Source organism: Hippocampus guttulatus, chromosome 18, assembly GCF_054856545.1.
Source record: "Hippocampus guttulatus isolate MCC_2025c chromosome 18, RoL_Hgut_1.0, whole genome shotgun sequence".
Lineage (NCBI taxonomy): Eukaryota > Metazoa > Chordata > Actinopteri > Syngnathiformes > Syngnathidae > Hippocampus > Hippocampus guttulatus.
In genome coordinates this window covers 5,594,031-5,619,861 of record NC_141278.1, presented here as the reverse complement: position 1 = coordinate 5,619,861, position 25,831 = coordinate 5,594,031, and the positions used below count along the sequence as shown (strand labels likewise).

At 42.6% G+C, this 25,831-nt stretch overlaps 4 protein-coding genes across 7 annotated transcripts; 3 read left to right on the top strand and 1 right to left on the bottom strand.

The window, feature by feature from the left end:
- The first annotated feature begins 428 nt into the window (after positions 1–428).
- Positions 429–2,867, top strand: LOC147190798 (uncharacterized). The gene is made up of 4 exons (XM_086136527.1): positions 429–1,070; positions 1,478–1,556; positions 1,655–1,867; positions 1,966–2,867. The coding sequence occupies exons 1-4, from the start codon at positions 951–953 to the stop codon at positions 2,361–2,363; spliced, it is 810 nt and encodes a 269-aa protein (XP_085992653.1). The 5' UTR covers positions 429–950; the 3' UTR covers positions 2,364–2,867.
- Positions 2,868–3,790: 923 nt separating this feature from the next.
- On the top strand, positions 3,791–19,583 carry hycc1 (hyccin PI4KA lipid kinase complex subunit 1). 4 transcript variants are annotated; one of them, XM_086137060.1, is made up of 13 exons: positions 3,791–3,949; positions 9,679–9,760; positions 10,394–10,495; positions 10,611–10,790; positions 12,044–12,124; positions 12,216–12,331; positions 13,081–13,176; positions 13,435–13,551; positions 13,661–13,748; positions 14,805–14,967; positions 16,203–16,470; positions 16,503–16,540; positions 17,757–19,583. In XM_086137060.1, exons 2-13 carry the CDS (start codon positions 9,710–9,712, stop codon positions 18,254–18,256), a joined length of 1,800 nt encoding a protein of 599 aa, XP_085993186.1. In that variant the 5' UTR covers positions 3,791–3,949; positions 9,679–9,709; the 3' UTR covers positions 18,257–19,583. The 4 variants fall into 4 exon arrangements, with proteins under 4 accessions (XP_085993186.1, XP_085993185.1, XP_085993183.1 ...); XM_086137059.1 differs by having other exon boundaries at positions 16,203–16,540; positions 17,757–17,904; XM_086137057.1 differs by lacking the exons at positions 16,203–16,470; positions 16,503–16,540.
- Positions 19,584–19,863: 280 nt separating this feature from the next.
- On the top strand, positions 19,864–22,204 carry tomm7 (translocase of outer mitochondrial membrane 7 homolog (yeast)). Its single transcript, XM_086137668.1, has 3 exons — positions 19,864–20,024; positions 20,628–20,676; positions 21,696–22,204. Exons 1-3 carry the CDS (start codon positions 19,922–19,924, stop codon positions 21,709–21,711), a joined length of 168 nt encoding a protein of 55 aa, XP_085993794.1. The 5' UTR covers positions 19,864–19,921; the 3' UTR covers positions 21,712–22,204.
- Positions 22,205–22,787: 583 nt separating this feature from the next.
- On the bottom strand, positions 22,788–24,786 carry il6 (interleukin 6 (interferon, beta 2)). Its single transcript, XM_086136906.1, has 4 exons — positions 24,568–24,786; positions 24,385–24,483; positions 23,478–23,621; positions 22,788–23,140 (listed from the first exon to the last, which is right to left on the bottom strand). The coding sequence occupies exons 1-4, from the start codon at positions 24,784–24,786 to the stop codon at positions 22,943–22,945; spliced, it is 660 nt and encodes a 219-aa protein (XP_085993032.1). The 3' UTR covers positions 22,788–22,942.
- Between the last annotated feature and the right edge of the window lie 1,045 nt (positions 24,787–25,831).

The following is a 25,831-nucleotide window of genomic DNA, read 5'->3' as shown; positions in this document are numbered from 1 at the left end:
AAACCAGAATAATGAAAAGTCGTCATCTCAAAATGGCGTGGTCAACCAAAAGTTGAAACTGCATTAGATGAGATAGAGTACCTCTATTGGACAGTGAACGGCACTTTTGTGCCGTTATCTGAACGCGACAGAGAGAAAAACCGACAGTGGCAGATTTGCCTCGTTGCCATGGCCAGAGGAATTAAATGAATGAATGTTTTAATGCCAGTGACTTTCCATTTTCACATGGATTGATATTTATATTATATATTGATATATATTCTTGATATTCTTCCACAATTGGCTCATATTACCTGTATATTTAAAGAACAAATATTTTACAATTATTAATTTTACAATAACACATTTTTCCGAATGCTAAGTTTAAAGGAATTTCTCTTTTTGTAAAAAAAAAAAAAAAAAAAAAAAAAGAACTAAGTTGAGAAGTCAGTGTTTGTCATAACATCCACAATCACGGTTTCAAGGCAAAATGGTGTCAGCCGTCTGTTGAGAATCGATCGCTTTGATTGGCCGTTAGCTAGCAAATCAGTGCATGAGCTAGAAATGAGAATATTCCAAAAAAAAAAAAAAAGCAAAGCAATAGCAACTAAAATAGCATATCGAGTCATCCAACCCTGACTGTGGATAACATGATAAACGATGACTTTAGTTACAGAGCACTGCTTCAATGCGAGGTGTCACCACACTGAACAATTTCTGGCTAAGCCACCGGAAAACACAAACCATGTAAAAATAAGTACATGTCTTGAGCAAGATTGTGTTATTGCCTAACCTCTGAGAGCATGTCGTTTGGTTTTGAGCACAAACCCTCCAAGTATCGTCGATTTGTGCACAGAGTTGCATTTTTACACTTGATTGCAGTGTGTGCTGCCGTGTGTGTACACACCGGACTACAATAAAAAAAAAAAGATGATAAGGAAGATTTTCAGGAGTCATATGACGCTGACGTCATGCGGAATGTGGACTATTGTCTGGAATCATTGACACGAAAACTCTTTGGGAGACAGTTACAGAAAATGCTCCGGCGCCTCTGCACTTGCTGCTTCCCAAATGAAAACTCCGACAACGAGGTACAGTATGTGTTCCATTCCATGCACGAGCAGTGTATTATTGTCAAAAGAATATTAGTGTGCGCGCTTGAGCTTTCAGGGAAGCGTTTCACATTTGGCTGCTTTGGAACTAGTGTTGTGTTCTCTCTTGTTCGACAAGTCAGTCATCTCGAAAAGGACTTGGGCTTTGGAACCCCGTGCATCACATTTGTCGATGAAAGGGCTTTGTGTCTCCTGACCGCGTGCCTTTGAGCAAGGCACTGACCCCTCCCTGCATGAATAACCGGCTACGGATAAAACCCGGGTTTAGATTCACTAATTCGGTTGTGAATTAACGAACGGAATGCCATTCATAGTTATGTTCTATATTCTTCTGTATCTTATTCATCCCGTTTTTGGTTTTATTTTTACTTGACTCGCATCATCAGAGGCAGCCTCTCTTGCAACCTTGTCCACCTGAATTAAATGGAGCTGAATCCGCCAGGCTAACACGACCGGCACAGAGCGGTATGTCATCCTGAACACAGAAAAGGTGTTATGATGGGCACGGCAATATGTGAACAACCTCCTCGGTTTGATGATTTGATTTGATTTTTTTGTGCTAGATGTGCAGCAGACCGGCAGACTGGTGATGAAGCGGGTGTGCGTGCCGGAACTGGATTTGAGGTTTTCCGACGTGGCCGAGACCTTCAATGAGCTGCAAGAACGTTATGAGAACATGGTTCTACACATTCGAAACCTGCAAAAGAGTTGCGGCTGCACACACAACGATCATCTGACGATATCCGAATGCGTGGCCAAGATCAGAGAAGAACACAGTAAGTGGCTTGAGGAAAGGTCAAATGAGGACAAAAGAGATTCAATAAGACCCTTTTTTTTTTTCATTTTATTCAACTTCCTATCATTGGTCTTCAAGGAGACAAATGCAAGGTCTCACTCAGGATGAAGGGCTACGACTTCTCCCTCTCTGTGGTTCCCGTGGATTCAGACGGAGCAGATAATGAGACTTTATTTCCTCCCGCTCTGCGGTTCGCTCAAGAAGAGCTGAAGTGCACTTCTGAGAACACCAAGGCCGCCATATCGAAAGGTGCAATTCTTCAAGAGCTGATTGGCTGGCTACTTCGGAGCCAGGTTCAAATTGCCGAACAGGTGAAGAGGGTCATGGCGACTTACCAGGACCAAGGGAGACTTCATGAGAATCTGGAAAAGAACATGAAGGAAGTCAGGAGGGCCAAGGAGTTGTCAGGGAAATACAGACAACACGCTGAAGAGGTCCTAACCGAGGCAGCTCGGGTAGCCGGTGCTCCTCTGTAGTTCTTTCACATTTTTGAACTGAATTCACTGACCGTCACCTTTTATACAAGTCAGATATTGTATCAATGCAGGTGTGATCGTTTGACTCAGATCTGTTGGGGGAGGGAGGGATCTAAAACATGCAGGACAGTGGCCCACGAGGATGGGAATTTGACACCAGTGCCTTAAAGCAATGGATATTTGCCCACTAACGCCGAAGCAACACATGTTTACACACAGTATAACAATACTAACAGGCACATATGATTTAGCCTATGTGAAGAACGACACATATTACCGCCGTACTGAGAAGCCTAGAGAGGGAGCTAAGTCTCCAGGCCAGTATCTTTATGTCTGTTTGTCCAGCTGGGCAAGGCTGCCTCACCAGAATGAGCAGCACAATTTCCACTGAAAAAGAAAGTGAGAAAAAAAATCATTCTTTTATTTTTTATTTTTATTATGTCATAACTGTTTGTTTTTATAAAGCATGATATTTTTTCCCCTCATTAAAAACACATAACAGTGTGTTTTAGTTGTTTTGGCGGAGGCTGCAACATATTAAGGGGATTTCTTTTCATTGCAATGTGGAAAGATGATTTGAGATACAATTTTTTTGTGTGTTACGAACATGGTAAACAAACAAAATTTTATCCAAGGCACCACCGTATTTACAAGGTCGTGATAAACTGTCAAAATCAGAGACTTCTTCATAACCGTACTGAAAATGTCAAACTCTTGTATCATGCATGTTGTAATAAACGGAACAAATGCTACCCTTTATTGAAAAAGCTGCAATTGAATGTTTTTGTACTTTTACTCATCAACGCGAGGGGGCAGGCGACACCCATAATGAGTTTATTACGCAGACTACCTGGGTCAAGAGAAAATGTTTTATGGTTATTTTTGTCACCCCCGTGGTTAAATATAATCAAGCTCTAATACTCCTGGCCTGAAATGAAGAGAACATCACCGGATGTTGAGGGAGCAGATCTTTTCTGATTATTTAGGACAGGGTCAACTGATTACAAATGTTTAATCTCCCAATTCTGTGAAAGCCTGCCCACAAATCACCAAGTTCCATTTGATCATGCATTCTCTATTTATACCCCATTGTTCCAAAATTCATGGTCAAAATGAAATGCATCAGACAACAGCGTTTAGTTCGAATAGATTCTTTTCTCATAGTGAATGTGCAGCATTTGCTGTATGAAAATTATAACATTGCACTTGTTACGTGCAATGTTCTTGAAAGTAATTCATTTGAAATACATTTGACAGATCACGCGTCAAGAGAGAGAGCGCGGCTGACAGCGACAACCTACACTGATCGTGGAAATAACCAACGTAAGAATTTCATTGGCTTATAAATTCAAAGGGAGGGGCAACATGACTTCCTATTCGCCTCTCATTGGCCCACTCGTCCTTTTCCTTTCGTTGAGTCTGAGAGCTCCCACTTAAAGATGGTTTGACTGAGGAAAGTAACCACGATGAAGGAGAGGGTCTGCTGCATTACTGAAGGCAACTTATCAGGGGGGAAGTGATGCTTGTTTACTACTTGTCGGAACTTTCAGGACGACACTCGCCAGAGCTTCACAACTAGCATGCCAGTAAGTAAATAATAACTTGTCCCGGTTTAGTTGTTGTCGCGCCTTAGCCGAGCTAGCTAACTAGCTATACCTGTCGGCAATCGTCATGACAGTTCGAAGTCATTCAGCAAGATTAAGAGTGTGTGGCGGGCTGAGATTAATCTTTTGTCACTTTGCTGGGCTGGTTTAACACAAACGCGCAGCAAACTAATGCTGGCAAGGGCAACGAGTAACATTTGAATTTTAGCAGTCCGATTTTGTAACACAAGTGCGAATTTGGTCTAGTGGAGTAATATGAGCCCCACATATGCAATTACTATCCAGTATAGCGATGGTTCCAGCATAAGCGGACCTGTGGTGTCATTTTCCACAGAGAAAGACTTTGCACCGGACTCTATTTTGAGAATGTTGTGTGGGTGTGTTCCCTTGCAGACAAACCACTTCTCAGTGCCTTGGTAAAGCGTTGTCATATCTGTCCAAGCATCATGCGAATCATGTGATGCAGCTTTCAGTGGGATACTATTGTGAGAGTGTTCCGAATGAATAGTCTTTTTTTTTTTTTTTTTGTATGTCTCCCTAAAGCAGTCTGGTAACAGGTGAGCTTGGTCCTGATTTAAACCACAGACGGGTATTGATCCTAATTTTATGTAGCTGTATGAAATGGATAAAATATTAGACACTTGACTTAGGTGATAGATTGATACCACCTTCCTTTGCTGATACAAAATGCAAATGACAATGACGTATTTATTATACCGATTCAAAGTTTTGGTTTTGTTCTCATATGCCAAACATGCTTTAAAACAAGAATAAGTATTCCCAGCAACACATTTCACATGTTAGTTTCATTGACCACTCTTAAATTCTCGTTTTTTTTAAATAATATTGTGATTGCAACTATTATTTTTTTCAAGGTCCTCTTACCACATATTTTCTTGAATATATATATATATATATATACGAGGAGTAAATTATGGGCTGCACTTAACTGCGAGTCTCAATAGTTGTTTGTTTACATCCATCAATTGAATATTATAAAATTGCCTGGCTCACCATTTCCAGATGTCTGTTTATCTTTTCTAATGTGATCTTTGGAAGGACATACTTTGGTTCACAATTTTCCAACATGCCCATAGTCATTACTTTTGCAATGAGGGCACCGTGCTGTTAGCATTGTTCAGTTCAATCGACTCCGAACAACTTTCTTGTTTCGCAGTATGCTCGAGGCGTCGGAAAAGTCATCAACCTGGCAGTGCTGACTGCGCTTTTATAAACAAGCTCTCTGTTTGCAATCATGTTGTTAGTGCAAGCAGTGCACTTATGAATGTGTTCTTGGCTGTGGAAGCTGCCCCAAAAAAAATCAGTGGAAGAAAATCACATTAATTGATTAAATCAATTAATTACCCAAACCTACTCCCGCTGTATGACATAAGTGTCAGTCAAAATGGAGTATTTCCAGTTGTGTGTCTTGTCACAAATGCATACACCTGCAGAGCGCCTTATTATAAGTGTGGGAAATTATTTCTCGGGACTGCTAATATATATATATATATTTTTGACAGCCAAGCTGGTCTTTGGAGCTCGAGGAAAACATCGCGCTGCTTGTCACGAAGCGTGTGATGACTACGCAGCCCCAGTCTTCTGTGAATTATCCGAGTTGTGTAACGTGCGGCATTTGAATTCACCGTGGAAGCTGGTGATTCGTTTTCTCTTAAGAGCGCCGTTGAAATGGGAAGACTTGCAGCGGCATTCCAAGCTATTTCTGACTGTAGCAGAAAATTGTCACGTTAACCCCGTATGCTCTGACTAATGAAGGAAAAGGGGTGGAGGGGGGGGGGGGGTGGAGACAACCGTGTTGGGTGACGATGCATCATCAGCTTTAACGCGTAGGCTGCTACAAGAGGTTTCCTGTCTTTTAGAGCGCTCCATCTATCTCCCATAACAACAAAAACCACACGCTAAAAATGCATCACTGGGATCTTACTGCCTCGCGCTTTTTAACAGGTTTGTCATCCAAATATTAAACACTTCCATCGTGATACCTGTAGTGCTTTTGTTCTGTAAAATGTCTTTCAACACAATGACCCAAAAAAAAAAAAAAAGGAACATAGACCTTTCTGTCTGACGCAGATGATTATTCCGCCGGTGTCAAGCTGCCACAGTATAGCGCCAAGTACTGCCGAACCATGTTTGAGTCTACAGTTGCTTGCACATTTTTTTTAACTTCCTGTATCTTCTCAGGGCAGGATTGAAGCTACCTGAAAGTGCAGTCACAGGAAAGGGGAAAAAAAGCATTCAGCTTCAATACAAATTTCTTTCAAAACTTTTTTTTTTTTTTTGCCGACGTTTATCGTTTCATCGCGCACCCTGGCCTGTACCGCAGGAAAAAGCAGCTGGGGCAGCTCTGCTACTCTTCCTACCGCCCGCTTCATTGTTTCCGTCTTTTCTTTTTTTTCTCATGTTCCTCATTTTAAGCTTTCGACCTCACCACTCACCCACATTTCAGAATGCGCGTGTATCAGGAATAGACACGAGGTAGGCCATGCTCGAAATATTACGCTAGTGCCTTTTTCTTTCTTCTTTCTTCAGCAGGACTGAAGGATTTTGAAAATATTAATCTAATTGTGATACAAATGTTTTTTTCCAAGGTCCTCTTCCCATATTTTTTTTGTTTTTGCAAACACGAGAAATAAATTCTCTATTACAAATCTCATCTACAATTAGGGTTTTTTTTTTTTTTTTTGGGACCCCGGACCAATACCAATGTGAGTCTCAATTCTTGAGTACCCACCGATACCAAGTAACTGATACCACTTCTATTTTTATTACATCAATTTTCTCTGAAACCAATGATGAATCATTTTAAACAAAAAATCTGCAATACAGAACTTTAGTTCAAACTCAAACCAACAGCGCACACTGATGTAGCATTCATTTGTGGGAAAAGAAAATTGAGAAAAAGACAAAACTGAGAGTTGTCATCTTTTTTCAAAGGCCAAAATCATACAGTTTCGACTGTTGACTGTCAAAGCGCGACTCTGTGAAGTTGGGGTCATCGATCTGGGGGAACAGAGCCGAACATTTGACCATTTAGAATGGGGGAGGAAAAACGACATCTCATGAGCCAACAAGTGCAATATGTAGGTTATACTGTTGCGGCCACGCCGTGTGTTAATGTACGTGTGCGACGTTAAGGACAGAGGCGTGGGCAGCTTGCAAACTCGCTCACAGGAACAGGTTTGTTCAAGCCAGGCACTGGATAAACATTCTTACACACACACACTGATTACTTGACACATTCTTCCTCACTTCCTGGAAAGCTGATAATTTGTCTCGAAACATTCTCAAGATCTGTCAAAAAAAAAAAATCCTATCGGTTTTTTTCAGGTCTCATGCCGTTCCATTAATCTGCTTGCCACAGGAAGCGGAGAACCTAATGAAATTCTTTTATTGACCCATCCGTCTCCCTTTCAATTGCGTTACGAATCCCCCGGGTGTGGTGTACATTCCTTTTATCCGTCGTCTCTGCGTACATCCAATTATCTCGCTCTCAATTGCCTTTGCGATTGATTTGCGCTCTGTTCATACTCGGCCTGTGCCTCTCACTCACATGGCTTGCGTTAGGTTTTCTCATCCCTTCAGGGTCATGTTACTTGGAGCTGTTCATGTTGCGCTACGACTTGTTTGAAGTGATTTATTTTTTGTGTGATTCTTTGCTCCTTCCATCAAGTCGTCTGTTTCCAGCTCGCGCTGATTTGTGTCGTGATCCCTGTCGCGAAGAGCGAACAAACTGGAAGATGACGGGAGGACAAATGCATTCCCGATGACATAATTACTCGGCGTTGTGTAATGTCCGGGCGGTTGAGTTTCTTTTTTTTTTGCTTGGGGCTGTCAGTAGTACATCAACAGGACAAGCCGTTTCCTTTTTTTTTTTTTTTTTCTGCATGTATACACCGATTTGTTGGCCATCAATCGTTGTCTTTTTATTAATTTATTGATTGCTTTTGTGTGGTTTTAACACATTTGGAGACAGGCATATTGCAGATACTTCCACGCTTGAATTTGCGGCCACGTATTTTTGCTTTGACTTGCATGGTTGAATCACGAGCACTGTATCGTGACAGGTAACTCGACTCACGAAACAACAACCCGCAGATTTAATTTGTCAATATTCATCCAAAAATAGGCTCAGCCCTTCTCAGCCGAAGATCACTGTCAAACTAAACACCAAACAAGGAGAATTGAACATGATTAAGGCCTACAAGGCGTCTGTTAACTTGATGCTAACACCCAATGGGAAACCTCACAAGCACACAATTAGCATCTATGCGGCGGTGCTTTACCCTTCCGCAAACTGTGCCACAACACTTGTAGACAGACCGTATAAAAACACTCGCAGGCGTTTAGTCTTTATCCTCTGTAAAGAGCAAGTAATATTACTGCCGTACTGAGAAGCCGGGAGAAGAGCTCAGTCTCCACGACAGTATGCCTCATAAACTGTCTCATGGTGCCAAAATGTGCAAAAACTGTTAAAAAATTTTATTTAATTTTTTTTTTACATTATTGTACGTTCTGTATTATAGAAAGATTAAAAAAAATGTTCACTGAATGAACTTTAAAACTGGAATTTGCCAAAGTGGCAATTGTCAAGCTGCAACGCTTCTGGGACGGAAAAAATAATAATTCTGTTGGAACAAAATTCAAAAGCAATGCCTGATTTTTATGAATTAGTTTTCAGGACAGGTATTACTCATTTTCTCAAGATCCATTTTAGGTTGTTCTTTTTTTTAATAGAAAGGTAACTGAATTTTTTTTCTCCTTTCACTTTCACTGCAAATTGCACCCGAGAAACCAATATGGTCGGAAAAATAAACCCTGAGGAGGGAAACTGTCTTTTTTTTTCTTCTTTTTTTTAAGGCTCAGACTGTCACCGCCTGCGTTTAAAGCACACATACAACCTCGGCCCAAGATTTCAAGACCCTTATTACATGTGACGGAACACGCTGCCACAATGCACTAATTTCACTAAATGCAGGCTGTTCTGTCTCATTATCCGTCTCCTTTTAATGAGTCGCTGCAACCCCCCCCCCCCCCCCCACTTGTCATTCTCATCACTGACGCAGTCCAAAAATGGACACCTGGCTGCCTTTTAGGAGCCATGCACCAAAATAATACCAAATAAAGCTCTTAGCCCTGCGAAGGGAAAGTACAGCAGAGGAAGTGGAGCGTAGAGCGAAAGTTGGATGTCATTTCGAACAAGCATATCTCGAGTTGGGGTTATTTGTTGTCCCCGTTGCTCTCCCTGGGCTGAAGTCTTATTAGATTTTAGGATGTATTGTTTCACAAGGGAAGTAATGGAGTTAAAGTAGTTTTATGGGCCAAATCAAAAAAAAATTGAATCTGGACTATTTACTTCCTCTGCTCTTGCTCTTTTAAGCAGCCTCCGTGAAAAGAGACACACCAAACATGGACTCCGCATTCCTCCTGCCCATTTATCCATGGCTGTTTAGTTGAACAGTTTACTACCATGAGCTACATTTGTCAGACCCTGTCAAACGACAGCGCTTTTAATTTGTAACCTGAATTTGATAGCTTCCAGACTTGGGAGATGCCATTGATTTAAATTTTTAATTTTTTTTTTTATGAAACTCAAGTGTTCCTGACAAAGTATTCAGAATGTCATCAAAATAGACTGCAATCCGTCTGCATAAGATTGTTTTTTTTAATTATAAAATTGTACTTTTGTGTAGGTAGAGGCGACGCCTCTTCAAATGCAGGAACATGTTGGCGATGGACCAAGGAGTGGTGGAGGAATGGCTGTCAGAATATAAGGTATGCTAAAGCGAAAAAAAAAACTCTCAAAAAGAATATCTTGCACATTTTAAATGCATTCAAAGTCAAACTGATTTAAACACGCCACCCCCCCCCCCCCAAAAAAAAGAATCTCCAAATAAGAGGCAAACTCTAAGTTAGCTAGCTACCTTGGCGCTAACATGCGACGTGACTCTAAGTTAGCTAGCTACCTTAGCGCTAACATAGACCGTGACTCTAAGTTAGCTAGCTATCTTAGTGCTAACATGGAACGTGACTGTAAGTTAGCTAGCTACCTCGACCTTGGTGCTAACATGGACGTGACTCTAAGTTAGCTAGCTACCTTGGTGCTAACATGGAACGTGAAACGCCATCGGTGCTCTGATTAAAAATAAACATGGCCGTTACGATGGCGCTTTCACACACACACTCACACACAAGAAAACTCGCTCCTCTCCACGAGCGTTGCGCAGTCTACTTCGATGCCGCTCACATTGTTGTGACACCGTGCGGTACAACGCAGAAGCAACGGGTTGCGCGAGCGTTGAACACATGTAAACCCTTCCCGCAAGTAACGAGATGATCTGTTCATCTTTCATTTCATGATCCACAAGTGAGCTTCAATGCCGACCAACTTTGCTTCCTGCGTTTCAGACCTTGCCTGACAGCGCCGTGTCAGCCTATGCTGCATCGCTTAAAGACAAAGGTGCCCTTGTGCCCGCGCTCTACAAAGTCATCCGGGAGAATTACAGTGAGGTACGGGCATTCCAAACACATCTACGCACGAAAGCTGCTGGCTACGTCATATTTGAGACATCGGTTTGAACTGGCGCCTCGGTTTTCATAATGTCGTGCTTTGGATCATCCTCAGCTGCTGGAGCCGGTGTGTCACCAGTTATTTGAGTTTTACCGGAGCGGTGAGCCGCAGCTGCAGCGATTCACTCTTCAGTTCCTTCCAGAGCTCCTGTGGAGCCTTCTGTCTGTCAGCGCAGCCAGGGACCCGCACACCTCGGGTTGCATCGAGGCCCTGCTGCTGGGCATTTACAACTTGGTAGGGAAGAGGGCGAGTGGACTCTGTGTGTGTGTGTGTGTGTGTGTGTGTGTGTGTGTGTGTGTGTGTGTGTGTGTGTGTGTGTGTGTGTGTGTGTGTGTGTGTGTGTGTGTGTGTGTGTGTGTGTGTGTGTGTGTGTGTGTGTGTGTGTGTGTGTGTGTGTGTGTGTGTGTGTGTGTGTGTGTGTGTGTGTGTGTCTTTATTCGAATAAGGCTTCACTATGAATTCAATTCCAACCCTTCTCACCATTTCATGAAACATGAAAAATGATTCATTTCCGTTATTGTTGTCATCTGACTTTTCACGCCACACTTGGTAAGCGCCGCGTTCAAAGAATTCTACAAGAGTACAAGCCAGTGTTTGGTCTCTTCACAGCTCTAATTTAATCTAACCCTGTCATGCACCGATCATGATAACCTGATAACATGATAAACTGTCCGCTGTAGTGACCGCTGTCCCTGAAAGGGTTAAAGTAGACAAATGTCTTCCATATTAATTCGTCGCTCATTTGCGATTATTTCAGCATAAGACCAAAACAAGTGTGTCTGATAAATCTGATAGTTGTTCTTGTAATACAGATTAATGTATTTCTTGTTTGCTTTAAAGACACAAAAAAAACATGTTAAATCACCATCACGATATTGAGTGGGGGGAGGGGAATGCAATTCGATGATTTTTCGAAATCGTCCACCCCAATTCGTTCTCGTTTTTTGAAAGATTCATTCATATTGTAGCCTTTCTGCCTGTTTCGAAAGCAGTCTCGGCGGCGAGATGGATGCGACATGGACGGACCGTGACAAACGAATAGCACCTCGTAGCTCGTTCCGTCTTCGTATGCCGATGGAATCCATTTGGGCTGATGATTTTTCTGCGTGCGCGCCGGTGTCGCTCTCTTCCTGTCTGCATAACGGAATAGGTCATGTGTCACTCAGCACCCATTGCTCTCCTCCTTATAATCGATCTGACATTAACAAGCACTCAGTGGGGGATGGAGGGAGGGCGGCGGGGTGGGGGGGGGGGGGGGGTCACACATACCCTGAGGTGTGTTGCCGTGGGTGTTCACACACAACACTGCACAGACAGAAGAGAAGCGCCAGCCCATCACACAAACACCCATGCGTTCAATGTCAGTTTTTCTGGAGTATAAGCTCTTACCAGTATAGTGCGTACACAAACAAAACCAGATTTTTTTTTTCCTCCCCCTTCCTCACCTCCGGATGTACTTTGTCTTCCTCTCTTTCCTCCCCCACCAGGAAATAGTTGATAAAGATGGGCAGAGTAAAGTATTATCTTTCACCGTTCCTTCCCTCTCCAAACCCTCGGTCTATCACGAGGTAAGACACACGTAAGAAATTCACCATTTTTTTTTTTTTTTTTTTTCCCACGAAACGTTCAACCTCAAAATGTCCGATGTTGATTTTTCAGCCCTCGGCCATCGGCTCCATGGCCCTGACGGAAGGGGCCCTCGCCAATCATGGCTTGAGCAGGGTGGTGTACAGCGGGCCACTCCTCCAGAGGGAAAACTTTACTGCACAAAACAGGTGACGGAAACGTTGTAGTTATGTTAAGTGGTTGTTAGCGTGCTTTCAAACAGGATTTATCAAAACTGAAGGACTTCAAATTTAGACCGCAATCCTGAAATGTGTTTGATGTCAATGTGGGAAAAGGTCATTTTCATTCCAAATGTGCACGTCGTTTTTTTTCTGAGCACCTCAGATGGAGCCGTAGACTCTTAAATGTTGTACATCCAGCGGTAATTCGGTTTCGGTGGTGGCGAACATCAGCTGTCCAGTCTTATTAATTTTCAAGTTGCCGTTTAGGCGATCTGTCATGTAGTTTGAGGAACCCCAAGGCGGACAAACGCTTTGGTCACGCTTTGACCTGTCAGCTCGGCCTCAAGATCTGTGTTGGCTGGCCAACTGAAATTTGAAGTGACGTCAAAGTCATCTTGATAGCATCAGCTCACCCCGTGGTGTCCAAATTACGGCACGGGGGGGGCCATTTGCTGCCTGCCATCCATTTTTTTAATGGCCCGCGTGTTATAAGAGAGGGCCGTGGGCCACCCCAAAATCAGGAAAAAAACGTAAAACTGTTTGCTTTACTACGTTTTAACAGATTTTAATGTTAAATAATGAATATTATTCAAAATCATGAATCTAGAAGTAATTTAAAATTGCTTTGTACACAGCCCTAATTGAACACACAGTGTCTGGAGAGTTTCCTGAAAACATTAAATTTTTTTAATGAAGTTTCTTGTGTGCGTGGGGGTTTTTTTTCTTTTTCATTCCAGATTTGAGGTGCTGACCTTCCTGTTGCTGTGCTACAACGCTGCTCTCAGCTACATGAGCTCCACTTCCCTCCAGTCGCTCTGCCAGATCAGCTCCAGGTCCAAACACGCAGTGTTCCTGATTCAAACTTTTATTGCGTTTTAGAAGAAAAATCTATCTATCAGTATTGTAACTCACATAATATTCAATTTAAATGCATTTATTTTTTTATACTCTTTTTTTTTTTTTTTTTTCTCCAACGGCTGTTCTTACTTCTCATGCAGAGGTCTTTGCCCATATAGTCACAGTAGTGCTTGTGCAACTTCCCTGTTCCATTGATTCAACTTCTCCATATTTTGTTGTCGGTTATCCTCCAGAGTGTGTATATGTGGTTACCCGCGGCAACAGATACGGCGCTATAAAGGTATCAGCACGCGGATGACGGTCACCTCAGAGTTCCTGGTGCAGCTTCTCACGGGGATACACTATGCGTGGTGAGTCTTCAAACATGCCTGCACACACAGCCGATATTCCTATGATTCTGTATTTAAGGGCACATTATTTCAAGTCGTGTGATTCATTTCCTTCATCAATTGTGCATAGGTGCAACGGGGAAGCGGAACTGGGATCCAAAGCCTTGGACGATGTCCTCTATCGAGCCCAGCTCGAATTGTTCCCCGAAGCCTTGTTGGTGAGCGCGGTCATAAAATAGCGCCTGCTTTTGCGGACGCGTGTGAAGCCGACACACACACATGCTCGCCGGTAGATTGGCTTCGCCCGCGGCGCACTGTGACTGCATTGTGTTGCTCCGTGTGTTTCGGACTGCGAACTCGTGCGTAATCCCACTAGATTATTTACATGCTTTGCACTCTGCTCTGTTTAGCTGTAATCCTCGTGGGGGGAAGCAGATTGAACATAAGCCTGCAGTATTACTACACCAGTCAAGGTGCATTCCTCCACAATGATAAAAAAATAAAAATCAAAAGGATTTATGGCCACGTTAAATTCATGATTCGGTGTTAATCAAAGCCTCTTGCTTTATGTCAAGCCCTTGCGCCACCAAATCAAGTGGCCTGCACGTGCATGCCCCCCCCCATCCCACCCCCTTACACCCCAATTTGAACAAAAGCCACATTGTGACATGCTTCCACTCTGTTCCATGTGAATTTCAAGAATTTCGATATAGTGCAAAGACTTGTAAATGCTCTTAACTTGGTGGCCTCTAAGATTTTAAACTTGTGCATAATTCTGAGAGGGGGAGAAAGAAAGAAAAAAAGAAGGGATTATGGTGGCAATCTTATTTGGTTTAGTCACATTGTTGGCTTGCTCAGCAGACTGATCAAAGTGTTGTCAATCATGCTTTTGTTCCAGTTATGGTTGGCAAGGGACACACATTTTCTTTGTTATTCATCTCTGCCCACATTATTTTTACTCGCATTATATTTTGTCTCCTTGATTCATGGGCGAAAAGGGAAACGAAACGCCAACATTTGACACTAGTTTTTACTGCGTTGTGGCTATCTACACATTTCTCCCTCTTTTTGTTTTTTTGTAAACAATAATACATTGTTATTGTAATTATACAAGTTTGATAAAAATCCCAAGAATGAGGAACACCATGACAGTGGATGGCCACAGGCTGTACCGCAGCTGCAAATCCCCCCCCCCCCCCCCCCCCGAAAATCCTGCGCCGCTCTTGCCCCCGCAGTCCTACTTGACGACGTTGTGCTTTGTCCTCATCCATCAGGTGGGGAACGCCATCAAGTCGACGCAGCAGGGCGCGGCTCTGAAAAGCAACACCAAGGAAGGAGCGCGAAGTATCCAGGTGGAGATCACACCCACCGCCTCCAGGATCTCGCGGAATGCTGTCACTTCGCTCTCTATACGCGGCCACCGCTGGAAACGACACGGTGAGCAGCTTTGCGCGCCTCCTCGCGGTGACGTGAAATTTGAATAGGGAGAACTCAAACGTACTGAGACGAGAAGCGCTTCCCGCGCCGCACAAATGAGAGCGAGCGGTTTAAGAGCTCCATCATTTCACTGTCAAGTGTTGTCACTCATCACCCTTTTGGTTCGTTGACCATTTTTCCACCAATGCTGTCAAGCTTGGCTCTTTGCACTTGTGCCAAATTTGTACACGGTGAACCCCTGTTTGATACTGGGGATACGTTCCAGGCCCTAAAAATGAAAATCCACGATACAGCGAAAGCATATTTAAAAAAAAAAAGTTTTTCACTACGTACCTAAACTGATTTAAACTTATTCAATAAACGGACTTTAATGAAACTACTCTCAAGCCCACGGTTTTATCAACAAGAGGCCAAGTGTGCTTGCTTCAAGCTGTTTGTCACTCCCATTTGAAGTTTGCTGTCAAACTGACACATAAAACAAAACACCCCCCCCCCCCCCACTCCTTTTTGAGGGGGGAGTGGAATTAACCAATTTCAGGAAGTCCGATTTTAATCGGGGTTCTACATTAGCGGGGTCGTTATGTGACTTTGGTTCACGCTGCCCCCCCCCCCCCCGACATCTGCGCAACATTTTCTGTTAAAAGTCACACCTCCAAATTAAAAGCATGGCAGTATAAGAACAGTTGCAAACGCTTTTATTTTGAAGCCCTCGGCTTTTGACAGGATTTTGCCAAATGCCACATCGCTGGATACAAACGCCTTGTCGTCGGTTTGAAGCCTTCACACACAATGTACAAATGAACTCTAAACTTAGACTTGTAACTGTAAAATAAAAACAAAACATCACTTACAATATAGCGGGGGCTCACTGTAAACAGTTTGTGTAGTATTTTAGGTTTAGGTACAGTATATGAACAAAAGTGGATTAACTGAAACTATGATCAAACTTGGCTCATTGGTTCAAATAGATTCTGCGAAGATTTCATCCAAATGTTCATCTCCTCAGGCGCATGTTTAAATCATCGGTTGTGTTCTGATCGCCACATTTTTTTGTGTGTCTTTATCTTTTTTGGCGCCGCATTAATTACTTTTTGTATCTTGTTTTCTCATGGTTGTGTGTGCCTGTGCACATTTCCTTTTTTTCTTCCATGTGTGTGCATGATGTGGTTGTTTGGGTGCATGTGTGTGTTGTTCAAAATCCCCCCTCCCCCCTACCTCCTATGGCGCACTGGCAGAGTCCCAGGAGGTGAGTGTAGACAGTGAGACCGCGCTGGGGGGCGTGGTCATCCCCGATATCAGTGTGACAGGCGTGAGCAGTGAGCGAATGCCCAACGGAGACTCCCTGAGACCACGCTCGGACGGCCGCACACACCCGGATGGCGAAACTTTGGGAGGTGCCTCCGAGGTCAGCCCGGAACCCCGAAGTCACGAATCCAGCCTGCGGGGGCAGGAGGTCAGGAGGCAGAAGTCTGTGAGGCGAATGATGGAAAATGAGAGTTCTGGGTCAGCCTCCATAGGGAGGAGCCAGCACTAAGCCCCTCCTCCCCGTTGCCCCACTCCTGGGGTAACCTAGGTAACTGTCTGCGGGGGGCCGTTGTCTGAAAAGCCGCATGAAGATTTCCCTCTTTTTACCTTTTTAACCTCACCTTTTTTCCTCCCACTTACTGGCACTAGGGCTGAACAATTAATTGAATTCAAATATCTCAGGATTTCAAATTGTCAAGGGTGATAATTTGGGGTGGGGGCTGCTTCCATTCTGTTGGTCATTAATGCACCACTTTTCAAAATGTTCAGCCCTAACTTACTGTATACTCTACTTCAGTCAGTCCAACTGCTTTTTGACTCACTCTGTCCCCTGTGGGCTCGGGTTTCCTCACATTTTTCCTGCCAACGTTCCTTGACTTCATGACAAAACAAACGGTTCTCATCACATCTGTGTGTGCGATGGACGGCAAACGCTTCCATTCTGGGGTGCTTTCTTTCACTACATTTTATGCCTCCTTGACAGCAGTCCCTGGGTTGCACCGAGACGCTTATTTTCTAATTAGACATTAGCTGGGCAAAGATATGCAGGTCTTCATTTAAAGCCAGCCAGTGTAGAATCAAACCTTTTCGTGACTGTTTGAAACTGATCAATTCGATTTCATCCGAGCATTGGATACAATAACGCCAGCCTGCATTTCTGTTCACCAGCTTTTTCTGTGTTGTTCTTTCTGCAACTCTTCCCTGAGAGTTTGATTAAGATACAAAAGGATTTGTGTGTGCAAATATTTATTTTGAGACTAATTGAACGTGTTTTCCAATGCAGTTGCTGTCTTGCCGTCTTCACTTTCCCTTTGTGGTGTTTGCTAGACTTCTGACCTCAATACTGTCCTTCCCTGTCTTCTTTTGGGACTTAACATGTCACTCCCGTTGCCAATAAAACGACATTGTTTGGCTAAACTAACCTTTTGTTGGTGTTGGGAGTCTGAAAAATTGTCTTGACAGCAGGTTGCAGGAAGTCATCTCTCAGGCTGTGGTGATGGACTTTAGGCGCCACCTGCTGGAAGACAGAAATAAGAAAAAAACTTTTGCCATGCAGCCCCTGACTTGCTGTAATTTATTTTTATTTTTTTTTGTCCAAAGCAAAAATTCCAAATCACATTGTAATGGCACGAAAATGTGTGATCATCACCTTTGCTACGGAGGATGTGAACAGAATGTCATGGGCTGAATGACAAATGATTCTTTGCTGATCGCTTGTTGGTTAATTCTCGTCTCTCTCTCTCTCTCTCGATTCGCTCCCACAGACGCAGTGGATCTGGGTTCCCCGGATGAGCTGATGGATATCTCTGAAGCGGATGAAGGTCTGTGGCCAGGCGGGATGGCGCCCGACACCACCCCGCCCACCATTACCATCAGCAACAGCGTCACCACTTTAAACCTCGGCGCCAAGGCCATGAAGATGTGTCGTCTGGGCGGGCGCGGCAGCAAGGAAAAGGAGACGAGCCCACTTCCAGCCGGCCGGGCGGCCAGCGAGAGCGCCGAGGCGTCCGTCAAGCGCCTCACGCTCACTTCGAGCCAGTCGGTGCCCAAAGCGGGAGCTCTCACCAGCTTGACGCGCACCGCCAGCGCCGTGTTCTCCCGTTCTTTTGAGCAGGTCACCGCCGGTAGCGTCCCGCCCTCCAGTACCCACACCGCCCCAGAGGCTGGCCATTATTCATGCAGCCTGCAGGAGGAAGGGACGGGCTATTTAAACCACACGCAGCGTTCGCCGAGCATCAGCGTGCACCTCGGCTCGGACCTTTGAAATTGTTGTTGTTGTTTTTTTCTATGACGAACCTTTGGATCTGATCCTGTGATTTTTCACCTGGAACTGTAAGCCATGCCAAACGCAAGGGACCACAAACATTTTGTTTTTGTCTCTCCGATGCTCTACTGTGGCGTTTTTTTTCTGTGCCGAGTAGTCTAAAGTCACCTGCCGAAAATGGGTACATTTGAAGCTCATCACTCAACTCCGTGTGCAAAAGTATTTTGAGAAATGATTTTTATTTGGGCATGTGTTGCCTTCGCATGCATTTTCCATACAGCCACCAGTTTATGGGCGTATAAATATTGTGCGTGTGGTTGGGCGAGTGTGTGTGTGCTGTCCGTAGTTTTGAAAATCTTTTTTTTTTTTTTTTTTTTTTAAGTGGAAAAGCTGCTGATCGGATGAAGTTGTAAATACTTTCCAGTTCAAAAAGACAATGTTTTTATTGCTTTTTAAAGATTGCTGCTTCCCCATAACAATGCAAACCTTACCTTCACTCTCTGGACAAATGGATTGAAACCTAAAAGTTGTGGTCTGTTTACACTCCAGTCCAGTAAATGATGTGCTTGTTTAGAAAAATCCACATTCTTCCATCACAAGTTTGGGGGGGGAACCACTCGTAAGTGATGCGTCACATGAACCCATTCTTAACATATACAATCAGTATTGTTGTTCTGATGAGCAATAACAAAGTTAGCACCCTCCCTTCCCTCGAAAATGAAAGAGAATAAACTTCTAAATAATTAATAAACAAATGTTTTGACTTGGGTGGGAGGGCTATGGAGTATTACGTTTTGCACTTGAGAAGCTAATTATATATTTGTAAATGAGTATTTCTCACGGTTACCAATCCAAATATATGTTGTATTTGTAAGAAAAAATTGTGGATTGTTTTTAATATCTCATCTCGCCCACTATGACAAGTATTTTGTAGTAATTTCAGCAATCTTGTTTCCTGTGTCCCAAGTCAACCCATCCGCATCGCATCATCCTACGAACACTAACGCCACCTCCTTCGCCAGTATAAACCGTCGTCTGTGTGCTATTAACGGTTTGATGCACATCATTTGGATGGACAATCGGTGTGTTTCACTTTGTCGGTTTACAAATTGTGACTGGTTCTGCTTTTGCTGTACATCATTCTGTTGATGTTTTTTATTGGTCTTTTTATATATGTGAGGATGTGCAGCTCAATGCTTATGGAAATAAAGTGTTTGATTGGTTTTTTTTTTAGCTCAAATTAGTTTTTGGTGACTGGAAAGTGTTTGTGATTGGCTGCTGACATTCCAGGGTGTACAGTATTATTAAATTGGGCTCTGATAATGCATCAATGTGTGGACTGCATCACTATGATTCCCACTGTGTACTAATTATAAAACAAAACGTTAAGAAAATGTATATAACTCAGCATGGGACGTGTCAGACTTTTTTGTTGTTTAAATTATATGTAAAAAGTCGTCAGAAAAAAATTATTCGGTACAGATCCCCACCGAAAATGTATTGGAGTAAAGTACATTAAAAGGGGTGACATACTCGCAGTTGCATCTTCCAGCCACAAGATGGCGACAAAACTAAACGTCCTCTTCTTTCTATGACGGCGTATTTCCGTTTCCGTGTCCTTGGTAACACGTAGTGGCATTCTCGCTGCAGAAGTGTCAAGCAAAAATGGCAAAAATAAGTAAGGAGACCAAACAGCGACTCCAGCAGCTGTTTCAATGCGGACAGTTCGCCATTCGATGGGGTTTTATTCCAACCGTGCTGTACTTAGGTCAGTATGAATGCACCCGGCCACTATAAAAGACGCCGGTCTCGTGTTAGCCAGTTAGCATTAGCGTGTTACCTTTTAATACACGTGATTTTGATTGTACTGAACTGTAATATAGTCAATGATTAGCACTTTTACTTGAGAAGGTCTTGGTCAGTCGTGTAAAACTCGTAGTTCTGAGCCACATGGTGACAGCCACACTGTCACGTAAGGGTACAAAACGTGTGTTTTGGCATACGGAACGGGAAGTTCAAACGTTCGCCTCATCCGGTCGAAATTTTTTCAATTGTCACATCGGAAACACCGACGCCGATGTCATCACTTGGTTCACACCAATCCTAAGTAGCATTTCCTCACATTTCTACAATTCAGAGATGCAAATTTGTGAATGGTTGCTCAACTGCGGTATGTTCAAACTGTTTTATAATTAAACCACTGAATGGGAGGGGGAGAAAGAAATTCTCTGTTTGAATCGTTCGTTCTTTTAGAATCCGACTGATGCTCTCGATGCCAGAATAAAACGTATTTCTTACTTTTTTTCCCCCAATTAGAATTCATGTGTATTTATATTTAATATTGTTCGTTATGTTTTGTGTCACCTGACAGGGTTCAAACGAGGAGCAGATCCAGGAATGCCAGAGCCATCAGTCTTGGGGTAACACATGAACACTGTATATTATAATACACTTGTGGCAAAGGAGAACCACAATGAAAAACCAATGCGGATGTAAAAATCAAGCCTAAACTTATGGAACATATCTCTGCCTGTCATAGCACTACTTTTGCTGAGTGAGACCAATCGTTATTGTAGTTTCGAGGCTCTCCCCTGGGCTCTTGCAAAACTGCCAGTCATTTTGTCATTTTTTTGTGGTCCGATAAAGTGGTATCAAGAGCAAAGGGCCTGATGTTGCAATGCATGCGTGTGGAAAAATACCACTTAATTGTCGGCACAGTTCGAGTGAACTGCTGACAAGCGCTCGGACCAAATGGCATCATCTAATTTTGTGTCAGCGTTTTGTCGCGTGTGTGGGCACACTCATACGCCTGCACTCTTTGTGTGTCTCACCAAGAGTGATAGTTTGAGTAAAGACTGAACATGTCATAGAAATCGATATCACAATGTAGTAGAACATAGTTTTCAAATATACCGTATGTGTATATATATTCTTCTTTTCTTTTTTTAAAAAAATTATTTCGTGTACACTGTCCAGATAAGTTCAGGTTTAAGAATTGCACTCCACATTTTTGCATATCATTGTTTCATAAGACCCGAAAAGTTGAAATTGATCAAGCCACAGGTTTGTTTGCGTTGTTGTTGTTAATCAGATTTTTGTTTACACCATTTTGTTTTTTGTGAAGACGTGAATGCTTAAAAGACTACAAGTCAAGGTGTCTCGAGAGTTAAAAAAAAAAAGAATTTGTCAAGTAGACTGTATTTCATATTAATTCATGGTTCCCTTGCCTTGATCTTACCGAAAGCATAATCTCTAAAACCAAAGCATTCATGTACAATAAAGCTATTTTTTTAACATTTGGAATAGATATGAATGCCCTGTGGTTATTTAACAATACGTAGGAAGAGAACCTTGAAGAAAAATAATGGCATATTCAGTCAAAAGCAACAATGAAAAAGTATGCTTCACTGGGGTTTTTTTTTTGTGTGCTCGTTTTCAGCTTACTTTGGGGTTGAGGAGCGACAGCGTCCACACCAACACCCCCCACCTGAAAGCCACGACAACCACCTTGTATTGAACATTTATTTTCCACATTCTGCTCAGAAATGTACACAAAAATGCTTTAAATTATAAAATATAAGCATATGCAAAATGGGCGAGTGGGAGTGAATCCAGGTTTTCAGGTCTGTCTATTTAGTAGCCTGACAGCAGTCGGCAGGAACGAGTGTCTTGTCCAGGGAAACCAAGACAACAAAAGTATTTATAAAAAAACGAGCCTGGAGGGGCGTGGGAGGGTCTGTCCATCATAGCTGTTAGACTAGCTAGCATCCTCCTGTTGCCCACCTCCTCCAGAGTGTCCAGGGAGCAGCCCACCAGCATCTTCAATGTCAAATGCTGTTCTTTATACAGTATGTTGATTTGGTCACAGATATTCATTTGTTGTGATGTCATTCTATACTTGCGTTTGCCCCGTTTTCATTTTTTTGTCAATAAATGTCTGACAAACGACCTAGTAAGTAAAGAGTTTTTTTGGGGGGGGGGGGGGTTGTCAGGGAAAGCTTTCAATTCCCAACGCATGGAGTGGAATATTTCAGGACTTCCATTTTTATCATTTTGATAACTATCGCTTTGAATTTGAAATTGATACAATATTCTAATTTATTGAGATATCTGTGTATGTACATGACATCGATGTAATCTGTGATGAAACTTCAGAAAAATCCCCAATCGGATTGTCGGTCTTCCTGAATGAGTGAGAATTATTAATCAACCCCCAACAAAGTTATATTTGATACTTTGCAGTCGAACAAGACCCCTGCCAAGGTGTTCTTTCAAATCAAGCTTCATTCATTGGTAGGCAAATACATTTTTTATTGATCGTTTACAAAATACATTCAATAAAAAAAACTGTTGAAATAAATATGCATCAATAGTTACCATGACTTCAAGTCTCAAAACAATTCAATACAATAAATATCTTTAAATAATTTAAATTACCATTTGTAATAAATAAGGCATACCCACCACAAGGGGGTTTTTGTCTGGGCAATAAATATTTTCTTCAAGGAATAAATAGCAAAAAAAAAAACCAACCTCTGCGTCATTCAAAAACGTATAAATACATCATCATTCCGTCAGTGGATTACGACACTTCACTGCAGATACAACAAGTTCCCTTAATTTGGCTCAGGCTTTGCCCAACTTTCCTGACACGGCCTTCGTTGCGGATGTGACTACTTCAATGTGTTAAACCTTGGCAGGTCTTCCCCTGCGCCTGTCTCTCCGGCTCAGCGCCCTCTTGCCATCAACCATGAAGATGTAGAGCTGCCGCAGGATGCTGTGCGCCGTCATCTTTCTCTGAAAAGCATTTGCGTTGTCCAATGACTCCAGCAGGCTTTTCTCCTGGCTGCTGCTTAGGCTTGTGACCTCCTCTGGCTTTTTCATCTGCAGGACAGAGCAACAAACACGTCAAAAAATGTCTGATCAAGAAATAATACAGGAAAAAGGAATAAAAAACGTCCCCGGGGGAAAGTTTGGAATGACTTGAACTATTTTTAAACTCGCCCCAGCGAGACCGTGCCAAATGACCACCGTCACAATTCTCGAGTGCCAATAAGGTCTCTTAACTCATTCACTCCCAAAGACGTTTTTAAACGTCTTTTCAGACTTGGTCCAGAATTGGCTGGTACTGAATGAGTTAAGTGTAATTTCACGACCTCACCTAAGAGAATTTACCATGTTAAAGTCATATCGCTAAATTGCCGGTCTGTGCATTACCAACCTTTTGTTTGATGTTCCAGAGGATGAGTCCGGTGTTGCGTTTGGCCTCGGACAGAATTCTAGTGCCGGGATATTCTTTCTCCACTTGCTTCAGAAGACTCGTATAAAAGGACAGACCTTTGGCCAGCCTGTGGAGGCAAGCCTCCTTGGAGGAGAGAAAATATACAATCAAGGTAAGCGAGTCAATCATGTACAGTGATGAGAAGTTAAAGTGAGAAGCCGCCATTCGGATGATTTTTTTTATGGGGGTGGGGGACTTGCGAAGGCCAAGAGATACCAGCGCTGTAAGGCGGCAGCGTATTCAGTATAGAACACTTCACAGAAAGCAGCGGTTTGGAAATTATTGAACTATTCATCATAAAAGAGGCCTCAAGATGTTTAACGCCAACCCTAGTTCAAGTTTACTGTCAAAATAAACACAAGCGTTGATAAGTCAAAATAATAATAGTTGAACTGTCAAAATAAACACAAACATTGATAAGCGGCAAGCGCGCTTATCAATAATGCTAACAAACAATTTATGCTAGCTGCGTCAATAGAAAAAACGGATATTTGACCAGAGGCACCACTTTCTGTTTTTTACTTGCTTGAGAATATATGTATGCATTATGATTTATTTCTTGTTAGCCAGTTCAAGTCATTAGCAAAGCAATTAGAATGCATCGTTTGGAAAGCAGAAAGGTCAAGTCTACACCGTGCTAGCTACCAATTAAACACCAGGCGACATGGAAAGTGATTTTCTTTCGTTTTGACAAGTTATCAAAATGATATGGTATGTAATCAACTGTAAATGTCATTTTTACTTTTGTAGTGAGGTGTTTTTACTTTTACTCAATACTGGAGTTGAATCTGAATCTTTTGAATCAGGACTACTTGGGAATAGAGTTTTCCCCATTTCGGGTTCTTACCTTGCTGAAGTTGGAGGAGGGACAGTTTGCTGGAAGCTGGGAGATTTTGTAGTCCTCCAGTAAATGAAACTGGACATGGTTTTGGAATTCATCTTCAAACTGAAATTGTCACAAGAGTCACAAGAGAAATAAAGTATTACAGACAGAAGGAGCCAATGACGAGGCTTTTGAAGTTGCACTTACAGATTTCTGGTGGTCTTTAGCGGTAGCCAGAACCGACTCCCAAACATCAGAGGAGCTCAGCAGCTCGGAGGACTCGGTTTCCTCTTCACTTGAGGTGTCAGTTGATGGAAAGACGGCGGGTGCCTCAGTAAGCGGAGCTCCGGCGGCACGTAGTACCAGAAAGGCTAGCAAACCCACAGCGAGGATTTGTACGTCTATGTGGAAGTATGAGAAGAGCATGAATGAATGCCAAAAGAGGAACCAAAAAAACGGGAAACATTCTCATTTCAAGTCGCTGACTTACACGTTTCGGAGGTCATGATGCGTTGCTGGCCCGGTTGAGATTCCTCTTGTGTTGACCGCCTGATCTCGTGGAACTTGTCTTCTCTTCACATCTCCCCGCCATTATATATTCGACTGACTGCAGGGATTTCCTAATACCTTCCGGCTTCAATTATCCCACTTGCGTGACTGATATTGCGTTTTTTTTTTTTTGTTGTGGTCCCACCCTAAATCGTACGTCTACCCCAGTATATTTTTGGCCTCATTTGTTTCACTGATGTACTCAGAGAAGCTCTGAGTAATATACTGTATATTACTCAGATTCTTTTTTTTTTGTTTAGATGATGCTTGTAAAAATACTGGATAACAGTCACCACATCAACAACCATAACATCGTTCATGGATCAGATTTGATGACTTGAAGGCAGTTTTTCTCATATTGTCAATGTCCAGTTACCTTTGTGCTGACCGATGCAAAGTTTGGTCTTGACACCATCCCATCCTGTTGATTAGTGATCGTTCCTTCCCTTAAAGGGATCGCTGATCATCGTCGGGGTATTTGGACAGCCAAGTATTTTATTGTTGATACTCAATATTGAGAACCGCTGCTCTCGTATTAAAAGATGCGATAATAAATAAAATCACAGCAATATAAAATAACGAAATGAAAGACGGTAATTATGATGATTGCTTTCGCAACCTGTAATGTAGGCCAGTTTGCAGCGGTGAGGCAAACTTCCCCTGAGAGTTTAGTCACTGATTAAAAAGAAATGGACAAATTTTACTGCTGACTCACATGGGAAGCAATTGTACTTTAATGGCTTGCAGCAGGTGTCCATCCTTTTTGGAAATGTCGGCCAGTTTGATACGCACTTATCTCCAAGAAATGCTGTGAGTTGTCCACAGTGCCGACCTTTGACCTATATCTTTTTTTTTTTGTTTCTAATATTGTCATTTACAGTACATGTTTTGCTTCTTATGTTCCTGTATTTTAATGTTAATC

Bases quoted from the DNA above. Each gene is read 5' to 3' on its own strand.
- il6 (XM_086136906.1), bottom strand. From the start codon at position 24,786: ATGCTCTTCTCATACTTCCACATAGACGTACAAATCCTCGCTGTGGGT. The intron at 24,484-24,567 runs GTAAGTGCAACT...TGACAATTTCAG, and splicing joins CTAAAGACCACCAGAAATCT to TTTGAAGATGAATTCCAAAA. The intron at 23,622-24,384 runs GTAAGAACCCGA...CTCTCCTCCAAG, and splicing joins CCTCCTCCAACTTCAGCAAG to GAGGCTTGCCTCCACAGGCT.
- tomm7 (XM_086137668.1), top strand. From the start codon at position 19,922: ATGGCAAAAATAAGTAAGGAGACCAAACAGCGACTCCAGCAGCTGTTT. The intron at 20,025-20,627 runs GTCAGTATGAAT...GTCACCTGACAG, and splicing joins TCCAACCGTGCTGTACTTAG to GGTTCAAACGAGGAGCAGAT.
- hycc1 (XM_086137060.1), top strand. From the start codon at position 9,710: ATGTTGGCGATGGACCAAGGAGTGGTGGAGGAATGGCTGTCAGAATAT. The intron at 10,496-10,610 runs GTACGGGCATTC...GATCATCCTCAG, and splicing joins TCCGGGAGAATTACAGTGAG to CTGCTGGAGCCGGTGTGTCA. The intron at 13,749-14,804 runs GTGAGCGCGGTC...CTCATCCATCAG, and splicing joins TGTTCCCCGAAGCCTTGTTG to GTGGGGAACGCCATCAAGTC.
- LOC147190798 (XM_086136527.1), top strand. From the start codon at position 951: ATGCGGAATGTGGACTATTGTCTGGAATCATTGACACGAAAACTCTTT. The intron at 1,557-1,654 runs GTATGTCATCCT...TTTTTGTGCTAG, and splicing joins AACACGACCGGCACAGAGCG to ATGTGCAGCAGACCGGCAGA. The intron at 1,868-1,965 runs GTAAGTGGCTTG...TTGGTCTTCAAG, and splicing joins CAAGATCAGAGAAGAACACA to GAGACAAATGCAAGGTCTCA.